This window comes from Amborella trichopoda, chromosome 3 (assembly GCF_054954075.1).
Source record: "Amborella trichopoda isolate Santa Cruz 75 chromosome 3, AtrichopodaSantaCruz75HAP2 v2.0, whole genome shotgun sequence".
Lineage (NCBI taxonomy): Eukaryota > Viridiplantae > Streptophyta > Magnoliopsida > Amborellales > Amborellaceae > Amborella > Amborella trichopoda.
The window spans coordinates 37529860-37544008 of record NC_142338.1 but is presented as its reverse complement, the minus strand read 5'-3'; the positions used below and the strand labels follow the sequence as shown (position 1 = coordinate 37544008).

The window sequence follows — 14149 nt, the reverse complement described above, 5'->3', positions numbered from 1 at the left end:
TATTCCTGGCCTACAGCCTATGAACTAAAATAGTATGGAATACTCAATCTCGTTCTTCTAAGGGATGGAAATTGAATTTCAATTTCTTCATTTGGATATTCAATTATTTGTTCAGGCTCTTTATTTTACAGAATAGGTAAACGAGTCTCAATTTGTAGAGACCAATTTTCAAGTAAGTTTACCTACTTCCAGCATATAGCTTTAGGTGTGATAAGATTAGATTTTTCCATATTTGTTTGAAAAAATATCGCCCCTTTTTATCCATTAATCTTGCATTAGGACAAAGAGTGTTCATGACCTTATAACAAATTCTAAAAACAATTGCAAACTAGAATATCCCAAAGGTCCCTACAAATGATATTTATAAAAAGGGACCATTTGAGTTCAAAATCAGTTTTTCAATAAAAACAATTGAAGAAACTCTCTCAATTATGGAAAATCAAGATAGCTTTCAACTCTTTTCAACTAAAATGATTGCAGATCATATAAAAATGGGTTATAACTATCTTCATATAGGTCTTGTACAAATAGCAGTAAAACCATTAACTAGAGAAGGATTAAACAATTCGATTTTAATCTGTCTAAGAGATAGTAGACATAGAAGATTCATTGAATCCCTTTTAGGGATCGTTGAGTCGAGTGTCTGTAATAGACCCATATATTTCAACTGCTTTACAAATTTTTCTGTATCCTTATCCGATCCAAATTTATTAAAAGTGCTAACCCTTAACCTTGAAACTCAAGGTTTTGACATAGACCCTAGATCCCAGAATTTGGCTTTTGTTTAAAGAATTTGTTATAAGGTCACGAACACTCTTTGTACTAATATAAGATTAATGGATAAAAAGGGACAAACAATATTTTTTCAAACAAATATGGAAAAATCCAATCTTGTCACGCCTAAAGCTATATGCTGGAAGCAGGTAAACTTACCTGAAAATTGGTCTCTACAAACTGAGACTCGTTTACCTATTCCCGAAAATAAAAAGCCTGAACAAATAATTAAATATCCAAATGGAGAAATTGAAATTCAATTTCCATCCCTGAGAAGAACTAGATTGAGTATTCCATATACTATTTTAGCTCATAGGCTACATGTCAGGAATACTGTACCTTCAACTTATACTGCTTCTAGAAGTTCAACTTCTTCAGTACCTCAATCTAATTATGAAAAAGCACATAATGACAAAATCATTTTAGAAGGATTAAGAAAAAATGAAAAATAGGTACAACATCCAGTTTATACTGTAAATACTCCCAGCTCTTCCCAGATTGAGCTTGACGAGCCAGCCATGTTTGAATTCTATTTCGAAATTCTGACAATTCAAACCCAAGAGAAGTCTGTCATAGATAAAGAATGAGTAAACAGGGATTTTTGTCTGAAGAAAATAAACAAATAAGGGAATGGTTCCTCAAAGAATTTAGTGAAAGACTAAAAGAACTCTTTCGTAGTAAATTCAATAAATTTATGATACAACATAAAACAAACATAATTTTTTTTAAATGGCTTAGGTATATCCTTAAAAAGGAAGGAATAAAATACCTAAAATTTCAAGATAATACTATCCAGAATATTAATACTGTCCAAAACACCTTTCAAACCTTTCATATAGTTAAAGGAGAAAGCATTGAAGCTATCCATCCTTCCGAAACTAGTCTAAACCTAAAAGGAGAAAAACAAGACATAAAAACTTCACCTTTCAAAATTGGACTAAAAGATTCTGATAATCAGATGGCTAAAATTGAAGCCATACCCCATATAATAGAACAAAATAATTATACAAATCTATTCCTATAGACTATAGGGAAACAGACCAATAGAATAAAAAGCGTCTTAAATAAAATAAAACCTCAAGAGAAGAAAGAAGATAAAGAAAAAAGTGCAGTTTTATTCAAATCGCCTTTGAGTATTGCTGCAGGAAAATTTAACCTGCAAGGAGTTAAAAGGAAAGAAGATAATAAAGAATTAGCAGATGAGCTGATGAAAAGATTTGAAAAATTAGATATTAAAGAAAACTCAGGTAGTCCAAGTACTTCATCAAGAAAATTTTCCTTCTGATCTTTAAATATCTAAAATAGAAGAAGCTTTTAAATCAGAAAGCTTGGAGCTTAATAGGATTGACGATGGGAAAAAGACTAGGCCTGTAGCCCCAACAATAATGTATTATCCTAGGCCCACTCCTGTAGATCTACAAATAAATGATGACCTCATTACTACCTCAGTCTCCTATTCAGGACGATCTATAATAAATTTGGAATATTGATGGGATGTCTGAGAATCAAATTCTTGATCTCATGAAACATATGACTATGTATGCCACCGCATGTAAAGCAAGTGGAAATCAAGACCACGAAATTGTAAAGCGATTATATGTGGGTTTACTGGATAGCTTAGAGGATGGTGGGATTTTTATATGGACGAAGAAGCACAAAATCAAATCCTAAATGCTACTAAGCAATAGGCTGTTAAAAGTGAGGTAGGACCAGGATAGGTCTTTGAGAACATAGTTACTGATGGAGATGAAGTAAATACTCTAATATATACCATCACAGTTCACTTTGTGGGGAGTACGACTCTTTTATCAGCTAGATCTGAAGATCTACTCTCACAATTCAAATGATATAAAGATGTATTTTATTCCAGACTGCTATCTAGAGAAGATAGTAAAGCTGACCATTGGAAAGAAAAATTCATTGCTAGACTTCCTCATTTATTTGAAGAAAAGGTTAAAATAAGATTGAAAAATAAGCATGGAAGAATTATTCCTTATTCTTTGTACACTCTTAGAGAATTATCAACAGAAATATGTGCTAAAGGTCTTGAATTATGCACAGACTTAAAATTAAAAAGACAATTGGAGAAACAAAGAATGACTGGGAAAAAGGAATTGGGAGATTTTTGTGAGCAATTTGGCTTTAATACAATACCTACTTCCAAGCCCTCTTACAAACAGAAATTTAGAGACTCTAGAGATTCTAGGAAAATAAAGTCTAGATATTCAAAAGGAAAGAAAAATACCTTTCTTAAGAAATTCTTACAAGATCACTCCTTTAAACAAAAGGGAAAAAGGAAAATACCAGTTTGCTATAACTGTGAAAAAGTAGGACACTATAAAAACAAATGTCGTGTGAAAAAGAAAATAAATGCTTTAGAAATAGACCTTAAAATAAAAAAGCAATTATTTGATATCCTTTAATTAAAAGAGATGATTCTGAAGAATCTTCCGACTCTGATGAAGAAATGCTCATCGGAGAGATAAATGAGGAATAATTGATTTTCTCTAGTTCAGACTCTGAAACAGATTATGAAGATATAAATTGTTAGTGCAATTTTTTGAAAGACCTAAACTTAAATACTCTGACCAAGGAAGAAAAATATCATAATTGACCTAATTGATAAAATAAGTGACCCTGAGGCTAAAAGTGAAGCCCTAATTCATTATATCAACATGGCCAAAGAACCTTTAAGTCTCTTGCTCCTAAACCAACTCTAGTTCCTACTAATGAAGATTACAGCTTTAGTGATATTTTGAAAAGAGTTCAAAATAAAACTCAACACCAAAAAGAACCTACAATTCTTGATCTAAAAAATGAAATAAATGAGGTCCAGAATGAGCTATTAACTCTAAAAACTAGAGTACAAATTCTTGAAATAGCAGCCACTAAAAATGAAAGTGGGAATGAAGAAGAAAATCCTGAAAAAGAATTTAATAATCTAATGCATGATTATAATTACAATCTGTTACCACCTGAAATGGAAGATGCACTCTCAAGAGTAATAGACAATCTACAAACTTCCAAAAACTGTAATATGTTAAGAAAAATACAATATTATAAATATGTAAACCTCCTGAATAAAGTGATAACCCAAAGATGGTTTACCATCATAAAAAGTGTGGTACAAAAGGAATTCACTTTTCAAACTACTGCTCTTATCGATTCAGGAGCCGATCTAAACTGTATAAATGAAGGATTGGTTCCAACCAAATATTTCAGCCAAACAACCCAGGTTTTGAATACTGCTGATGGTAGTAAAATGATAATAAAATATAAACTATCTGATGCAGCAGTTTGTAATAATGGTGCATGCTTTAAACTTCCTTTTATAATGGTTAAATGATTGAGCCAGCCTGTGATACTTGGAACTCCCTTCTTAAACATGCTCTATCCTATTAAAATTGACAATACTGGGATAAAAGCTGATATTGAAGGATATGAAATAAAATTTGACTTTATTGATAAACCAAGAATTCATGAAATAAATAGCATCAAAAATAAGATTTTTACAAAAGAAAGATTTCTCTTTCATTTAAAAGAAGAGGTGAAGTATAAAACTATTGATGAAAAATTAACATTTCTACAAATACAAAATAAAATCAATAATTTCAAAACATTACTGGAAAAAGAAGTTTGTGCTGAAATCCCTAACGTTTTTTGGAATAGAAAGCAACACATTGTGGAACTTCCTTATGAACCAGGCTTTAACGAACAGAAAATTCCAACTAAAGCCAGGTCAATACAAATGAATAACAGACTCCTAGAAATTTATAAAACTGAAATACAAGAACTCCTTGACAAAAAAACTAATCAGAAAAAGTTCTTCACCCTGGAGCTGTGCAGCTTTTTATGTAGAAAAAACTTCGGAGATTGAAAGGGGAGCCCCACACCTTGTTATAAATTATAAACCCTTGAGAAAGGTTTTAAGATGGATCGCTACCCTATTCCAAATAAAAGGGATCTCCTTGATAGATTGGTCAATGCCTGTATTTTTCAAAGTTTGATCTAAACTAAAGATATTGGCAAATTCAAATTTTGGAGAAAGATAAATATAAAACAACATTTAATGTTCCTTTCGGGCACTTTGACTGGAATGTAATGCCTTTTGGGTTAAAAAATGCCCCCCTTCAGAATTTCAGAACATTATGAATGACATTTTTAATCTATATACTAAATTCATTATTATCTATATTGATGGTCCTCGTATATTTTAATAATATTGACTACCATTGGAAACATTTAAATATATATTTAAAAGCTATAAAAATTGCCGTACTAGTTGTTTCTGCAAGAAAAATAAATCTTTTTAAAACAAAAATTAGGTTTCTTGAGCATAATATCTTTCAAGGAAGGATAATTTCTATCGATAGGGCAATTGAATTTGCTTTCAAATTTCCTGACATCATAAAAGATAAAAAAGAATTACAGAGATTTTTAGGATGTCTAAATTATATTTCAAATTTTTATAAAGTTTTAGCCTTAGATGCTAAACCTTTATTCCAGAGACTAAAAAGGATCCTCCAGAGTGGACTAATGAGCATACCATGACAGTCAGGAAATTAAAATAAAAGGCCAAAGAATTACCATGTTTAGCTCTATCCAATCCTACAGCTTTTAAGATTATTGAAATAGATGCTTCTGAAATAGGATTAGAAGGTATCCTTAAACAGAAAATCCTAGATGAGGAATACCTTATACCTCTAAAGCCTGGAATCCGGCACAGCAGAAGTATTCTATTATTAAAAAGGAGGTCTTAGCAATAATACATTGTATCACAAAATTTCAAAGTGACATACTTAACAAAAAATTCCTCATACGGACTGACTGCAAATCAGCCAAAGACATTTTAGAAAAGGATTACGAAAATCTCGTTGCCAAGCAAAATTTCTCTCGATGGCAAGGTATTCTTTCCACTTTTGATTTTGATATTGAACATATCCAAGGGAAAAATAATCATCTTGTTGACTTTTTGACTAGAGAATTTTTGCAAGAAGGGAAGGAGAAGCTAATAGCTGAGAATACAACCGATGGATATAGTCCCTAGTTCAGGAAAAGGCCTGACTGTATATAATAATCCAAGAAAACACCTGGCTACAAATAGTTCTAGCCTAGGAAAATCCCTGACATCCTCATCAAATCCGAATACTTTAATAAGAAAGCAAGCTTAAGAGATTCAAATATCTTCTCAACAATCCCCTTTGAGCTACAATAGTCCAAACCCTGATAGAACTCTATTTCTTGATACAGCCTATATCCCGCTGATCATAATAGAAAATAGACAAAGGGAAAAAGACCCTGTTGAATTAGCCGCCATATATTTGCGCCATCATCTACATCTTATTATGGGAGAAAGATGTAGAGAATGGTATGAAGCTATTTTAATGGAAACCGGGTCGGTGTCAATAGTATACCACTATAGAAACAATGACTCGAAAATAATATATTCAACATTCCAAATACATAAGACTATTTCTTATAATGACTGGGGTCTGAATCCCTTAAAATCAAGGACACTAATTACCAAAATATTTAAAATCAAATCATATCATTATTTTGAATACATTAAGGCATGGGATGAAGTCTTTGCCTACCAGAATGCAAAAAATACACACAACTGGTACGTGCAGTTTAAAATAACTGAGCCAATAGAATTTCTAAACTGGTTTAAAAGGTGGTTCCTGTTATGGAGATCATTAAGCCAAATACTTCCAGAAAAATTCCAAATATCACAGAGAAAATGATCTGAATATAATAAAGCTAGTCTAAAACGAGACTATCACATATATTTCGTGGCCCTATATCAGATTCCCTGGATTTTAAAATGGTCCTACCAAACTTCTGAAGATGATTCAGACCGGTGGGATTATATTCCAGAACTACAAAGGCAAGTATCAATTAAATGGTGGGACAACTATAAGAATGATTCTCTAGATCCGAGAAAAATTTGTATGAAGGCAATTCCAAACTCTTCACCAAAATCAGATAGGGGATTCTCTGACTACATTGCTCTAATGCAACAGAAAAATCCAACTATGTCAAAAGCAGAGCTCAGGAGAAAATTACTCTTTGCTGGGAAGAATTAGTAGAAGTTAAAATACCAACTTCCTCAAATGATACAGAAACCGAAGATTTGGATCATCCAAATGAAGATGATTGTATGGGGATATTTTCCCAACTAAATTAGATAAAATATCAGGGACGTACGACTCCATCACCATTCAAGACACGTGTCCCAAAAATGACGATAAAAGAAGACTGTCAACACATTAATCACTATTACTAAAGTAAAAGAAGCATTATTGCCGACACTATTGCTTAGTAAAAGAAGCATTATTGCCGACATTGTTGCTACAGTAAAAAATGACAAGAATATTTGTTTTTTGCTTTGACGTGAAGGAAATGACATCTTACCTTGTCAGTGCGGACTTAAGAACGTTTGAAATCCGCCCTCCCCTCTTTTATAAAAAGAGGACCATGCCTCAGAAGGAGAACACCTCGAGCTTTCTTTCTGCATATCATAGCTAAGGTTTTAGTAAGTCTAAGTGGTTTCTAAGTGATTGTTGTAAGTTTGAGTGATTTCTGAGTGATTGTTGTAAGTTTGAGTGATTTCTGAGTGATTGTTGTAAGTTTGAGTGATTTCTAAGTGATTGTTGTAAGCCTAAGTATTTATTAGGAGTACTTTAAGTTTGCCTCTCACCTTTACTTCCAGCTTTCATGTAAGTGTCTATCTCTGTTATGCTTCTATACTTCTGTTTTATTTTATAATTTAATGCTATTATGTTAGAATGTTACTCTTTCTATTTGCAATCATTCTAGTCCAATCAGCAATCATTCTAGTCTAATATTTTCTATTGAATAAAGTAGATCCTCATATCCAGCTGATAAAAGAGCCGTACTCCCCACAAAGTGAAGTGTGATGGTATATATTAGAGTATTTATTGCATCTCCATCAGTAACCATGTTTTCAAGGACCTGTCATGGTCCTACCTCACTATTGCCCATTCCTTAGGATATGATTTTTTGCTTCTTCGTCCATATGAAAATCCCACCATCCTCTAAGCCATCCAATAAACCCACATATAATGGCTTTAGCAATTTTGTGGTCTTGATTTCAACTTGCTTTACATGCGGTGGATTACATAGTCATATGTTTCATGAGATCGAGAATTTGATTGTCAAACATCCCATCAATATTCCAAATTTATTATAGATCGTCCTGAATAAGAGACTGAGGTAGTAATGATGTCATCTTCTATTTGTAGATCTACAGGAGTGGGCCTAGGATAATACATTCTTGTTGGGGCTACATGCTTAGTCTTTTTCCCATAGTCAATCCTATTAAGCTCCAAGCTTTCTGGTTTAAAAGCTTCTTTTATTTTAGGTATTTCGAGATCAAAAGGAAATTTTTCTTGTTGAAGCATTTGGATATTACCTGATTTTTCTTTAATATCTAATTTTTCAAATCTTTTCATCAGCTCATCTAGCAATTTTTTATTATCTTCTTTCCTTTTAGCTCCTTGCAGGTTAAATTTTCCTGTAGCAATACTCTGAGGCGGTTTGAATAAAACTGAGGTTTTATTTTATTTTATACGTTTTCTATTCTATTGGTCTGTTTCCCTATAGTCTGTAGGAATAGATTTGTATAATTATTTTGTTCTATTATATAGGGTATGGCTTCAATTTTAGCCATTTGGTTATCAGAATCTTTTGGTCCAATTTTGAAAGGTGAAGCTTTTGTCTTGTTTTTCTCCTTTAAGTTTAGACTAGTTTTAGGAGGATGGATAGCTTCAATGCTTTCTCCTTTAACTGTATGAAAGGTTTGAAAGGTGTTTTGGATAGTATTAATATTCTGGATATTATTATTCTGAAATTCTGAGTATTTTACTCCTTCCTTTTTAAGGATATACCTAAACCATTTAAAAAAATTTATGTTTGTTTTATGTTGAATCATAAATTTATTGAATTTACAATGAAAGAGTTCTTTTAGTGTTTCACTAAATTCTTTGAAGAACTATTCCCTTATTTGTTTATTTTCTTCAAACAAAAAATCCTTTTTTACCCATTCTTTATCTATGACAAACTTATCTTGAGTTTGAATTGTCAGAACGTCGAAATCGAATTCAGACATGGTTGGCTCATCAGGCTCAGTTTGAGAAGAGCTGGGAGTATTTATAGTATAAACTGGATGTTGTACCTATTTTTCATTTTTTCTTAATCCTTCTAAAATGATTTTGTCATTATGTACTTTTCAAAATTAGATTGAGGTACTGAAGAAGTCGAACTTCTAGAAAGAGTATAAGTTGAAGGTACAATAATCCTAGCACGCAGCCTATGAGCTAAAACAGTATTTGAAATACTCAATCTAGTTCTTCTAAGGGATAGAAATTGAATTTCAATTTCTCAATTTGGATATTTAATTATTTGTTCAGGCTCTTTATTTTCAAGAATAGGTAAACGAGTCTCAGTTTGTAGAGACCAATTTTCAGGTAAGTTTACCTGCTTCTAGCATATAGCTTTAGGCGTGATAAGATTGGATTTTTCCATATTTGTTTGAAAAAATATTGTTTTTCCCTTTTTATCCATTAATCTTGCATTCGGACAAAGAGTGTTCATGACCTTATAACAAATTCTATAAGCGAAAGCCAAATTCTGGGATCTAGGGTCCATGTCAAAACCTTGAGTTTTAAGGTCAAGGGTTAGCACTTTTAATAAATTTGGATCGGATAAGGACACAGAAAAATTTATAAAGCAGTTGAAATATATGGGATCATTATAGACACTCGACTCAACGATCTCCAAAAGATAGTCACTGAATCTTCTGTCTACTATCTCAAATAGCAGTAAAACCATTAACTAGAGAAGGATTAAACAATTCGGTTTAACTCTACAAATAAAGAATTCCAACTAAAGCCAGGCTAATACAAATGAATAGCAGACTCTTAGAAATTTGTAAAACTGAAATACAAGAACTCCTTGACAAAAAACTAATTAGAAAAAGTTCTTCACACTAGAGCTGTGCAGCTTTTTATGTAGAAAAAGCTTTGGAGATTAAAAGGGGAGCCCCATGCCTTGTTATAAATTATAAACCTTTGAATAATGTTTTGAGATGGATTCGCTACCCTATTCTAAATAAAAGGGATCTCCTTGATAGATTAATCAATGCCTGTATTTTTTCAAAGTTTGATCTAAAATCAGGATATTGGCAAATTCAAATTTTGGAGAAAGATATATATATATATATATATATATATATATATATATATATATATATATATATATATATATCTATGAGTAAGTCTTACAACAGCTGGCCAGCTATAATAAATAGTAAATAGGTGGAATGGGAGCCGTTAGATCGTCATCATGCGGTTTAGAATGCACATCACTATTTAATTTTAAGTTTTTTTACCTAAATCTTATTAATATGAAAGTTTGGGTGTATATATCTAACACTATTTCGCATCATATAAAAATATAAAAACATGATTTTCTATTATTTTAAAATGACCAAAATAAGCCTATCATTTTTAAGGGGTATTTTGTTCATTTTATATTATAAGAAATATTTTTATTTGTGCGCCCTATTTTTTAGTGCACATGTCCAAAATTTCATTATGATCCGATTTATAAAAAAATAATTAAAATTAAAATAGAGATATGCATTCTAAATACACGATGAAGATCTAACGGCTCCTATTCCACCTATATTACTATTCTTTATAGCTGGCTAGCTATTGAAAGCTTTTTCCAATATATATATATATATATATATATATATATATATATATATATATATATATTAAGTTGGGGTTAGCCCACAAGCTCATATGAACATATGAGCCCAACGGCCCATATTGAATCAGGGCCGATCAGACGATCACGGATGTCTGATAGTATTTGAATTTTATTTATTTTTCTACATATCCAAATCACTTGAAATTTCATGTGTGTGTTCATCAAACTAGGTGAATCTTCTAAAAATATCAAAAAAATATTTTATATGAAATAATTTGACCAAAATACCCCCAAAAATATTTGGGGGATATTTTGATCATTTGTCTTCTACAAATAAATTTTTTTATATTTTTATTAGGTGCGCCCTGATGAGAAGAACACACACATAAAATTTCAAATGATTCAGATGTGTAAATAAATAAATAAAATTCAAGTACTACCAGACATCCGTGATCGTCAGATCCGTCTAAATTCAATCAAAGCCATTGGGCTCATATGTTCATATGAGCTAGTGGGCTAACTCCAACTTTTTTCATATATATATATATATATATATATATATATATATATATATATATATATAGGAAAAAGCTCCTGTTTGCCCATGAGCTTATGAAACACTCTAAGCCTAACGACTCAGATTGAATCTGGACCGATCCAATATTCACAATTATATTTCGTAATTGAATTTTAATTTTTTTCTATAATTCAAATTACTTGAAATTTGAAATGTCCAGTCTTCAAGAATATTTAAATGTAATAAAAATATCAAAAAAATAATTCGCATAAATTAAATTGACCAAAATACCTCTGAAAAGTTACAGGGGTATTTTGATCAATTTATTTGATGTAAATTATTTTTTTAATATTTTTCTTAAGTGCGCATTGATGAGAAGAGTTTATGCTCCAAATTTCTTGCTATTTGGATTTATATAAAAAATATTAAAATTATATTATCGATATACAATCTTGACCGTCAGATCAGCCCAGATTCAATCTGAGTTGTTGGGCTTACACTGTTCCATGAGCACATGGGCTCACTCTAAAATCTTCCACACACACACACACGCACACACACACACACACACATATATATATATATATATATATATATATATATATATATATATATATATATATATATATATATATATATATATATATATATATATATATATATATATATATATATATATATATATATATATATATATATATATATATATATATATCCTCAAAATACAAAGGTTAAAGTTAGATGGTTGTATATATCAAAAAGATGATTACTTTTTTTAAATAAGTTATTTTAATAGGTAATTTAACTATTAAGCAATGATAAATTTGAATTTTTTACAAAAGTACAATGGCATTTTGGAAGTTAGTGATTGAAATTTTATTTGTAGAGTGCCTTTGTCTTTTAGTAAAATTTTCAACTTTACCCTTTATAGAGATGACAAAAGTATCCCTTGTTCTGTAGTAATATTTACAAAATTGTTCTTACTTAATGATGAAAATATCACAAAAAGTAACTTTTTTAAAAAATAAACTACAAAATTAGTAAATCTACCATTCACAACTCTGTCTCTGTCTTTAACTATTGTAATTTGAAGGGTTGTGAAGTTTAAATGATCCCCATATATATATATGTGCTACAGTGATTTCGCCTATAGGCTTATTGTCGTCTGTTTTTTTTGGACGGCTTAGACCGCCATGGACCCAACATGTTCATGACAGACATGCTATACCTATAACGGTCAAAAAATATGCAGACACCGCTACAGTCCACATGTCGTCCGTTGCAGTTTCGTTTGAAATACCGCTACATTCATAGCAAATTTGTGGCAGGAAAAACACTATAGCATTTCACTTATAGGTATTTTTTATGTTTTTTCTATATATAAATATAAATATAAATAAATATATATATATATATATATATATATATATATATATATATATATATATATATATATATATGCCCGCACATACACATACGCAACTTTGTGCTTGTACAACCCTTTAAAGTTGAAAAGACAGGTCTTCCCTCAGGAATTGTTCATAAAAGGGTTGTTTTCTCCCGCATGAAACTATTTTACTTAACTAATTGATCCATTCTCTTATGCTCGCATGGTCAACCTAGAGGGGAAGTGGCTTCCTATGGCTATGACAATAGTGATACTATCGACAACAAGGACAACACTTACAGCAATGGCAGTAATATTAACACACACACATAAAGAAACAAAGAAATGAGTAACAAGAAATAGCCTTACTGTGCGGATGGAATTGATGCGGTGAGTGCTACTCTGCAAGAGTGTCTCCCCGGACATAAGGTCGAGTCTCTCCCGACTATCGAAATGTTTCAGACTCATGGGATGCCTGTGGAGTATGATGTCATCGGCGCGCGAGCCCACCTGCCACAGGTGGTTAATGGTGTAGTTTTCGTCGTGAAACCGGTGGTGAGAAATGGTAGCAAACAATGTTATGAATCCACCTTCATTTTGGATTTCTGTAACATTTGCTGTGATTTCTATGGGGGCAGGTGCCAAAGGAAGCGGGTTTCCCATCAAGGTGTATTCCGGGATAAGGTTATAGGTCTGCCATTGGATGCTCCCATTGGCCATCGGGAGCGCAGCAATTGCCTGTGTACCGACCATGATAGGCAACTGGAAGTTAACTCCCCAAGCCACCCACCCGGTCGACCCGGCCTTTCGAGCCTTAAAGCCAATGCCAATCTTTCCTCCTTCAATCTTCCACCCAAAAACCCCATCAAATTCTCTCAGATTCTTGCAAAGCGATAGGTTGTTTTTTGCAAATGTGGAAGGAAAGCTACCACAATCGCAACGCATGGGCTTGGACTGGCTAATCTCTGGGATTGTCATCAAAAGATGAACAAGGAAGAGAAGAAAACGATAAGAAGCCATTGGAGAAGCTTCTCAGTTTTCCCACACCCCATCAACTTATAAATATATTAGGGTTCATCTGACAAAACAAACATCTTTAATAAGTATCATTACAGTTCTCTTTCCCTGTTGCAAGCAACTTGCTTTTGTTTGTAGAATTGGCATAGGGAATAAAAATAAGATAAAGGGTAGAAAAGTAAAGACATGCTCATCTTATCCTACCTGTTGGACCTTTTTCCTTGTGTTATTTTTTCCTTGAAAAAAAAAAAAATCATCTATATGAGGTTAGCACAAATTTTCCAAGTGTTTAGGAACTCAAAGTTTATATTCTTTCCTTAAGTTAGTCATCTACTCATTCAAAAGAAAATTCCAAAATTTCGGACCCACAAAATCCTCCTACGTAGGGCTGTTGCAAAAGTATCCCACGAAAGGTACCCTACACACGATCTTCCTTGTTTACGTTATCAGATGTTTCGTTGGGTAACATTAAATTTGCCAAAACTATGCTCGAAGTTCCATGGTGGGTTTTAGACCAGTGATTTAAAAATTGATGACCCGATCTTGAATCGGGCGACCTAGAAAGGGAATCACCGTGACAGTTATGGATCCGATAAAAAACCACTCATTTTTTCGCGGAACCGCCGATTCTAATGATTTTATAGAGTCAAACCGGTTCTTCACTGATTCCGACTGATTCTTCACCAAATCAAGAAAAAAAAAAAAGTTTTTTCTTG

The 14149-nt window shown here is 32.1% G+C and overlaps 1 protein-coding gene across 1 annotated transcript in view; it reads right to left on the bottom strand.

The window, feature by feature from the left end:
- Positions 1–13686, bottom strand: part of LOC18422508 (cytochrome b561 and DOMON domain-containing protein At4g12980) — a 29001-nt gene extending 15315 nt beyond the window's left edge. The window contains exon 1 of the mRNA XM_020668354.2: positions 12786–13686. Coding sequence (XP_020524013.1) covers positions 12786–13436 — 651 coding nt within the window. The 5' untranslated portion in view covers positions 13437–13686. The remainder of the gene's footprint in view (positions 1–12785) is intronic.
- Positions 13687–14149: the final 463 nt, after the last annotated feature.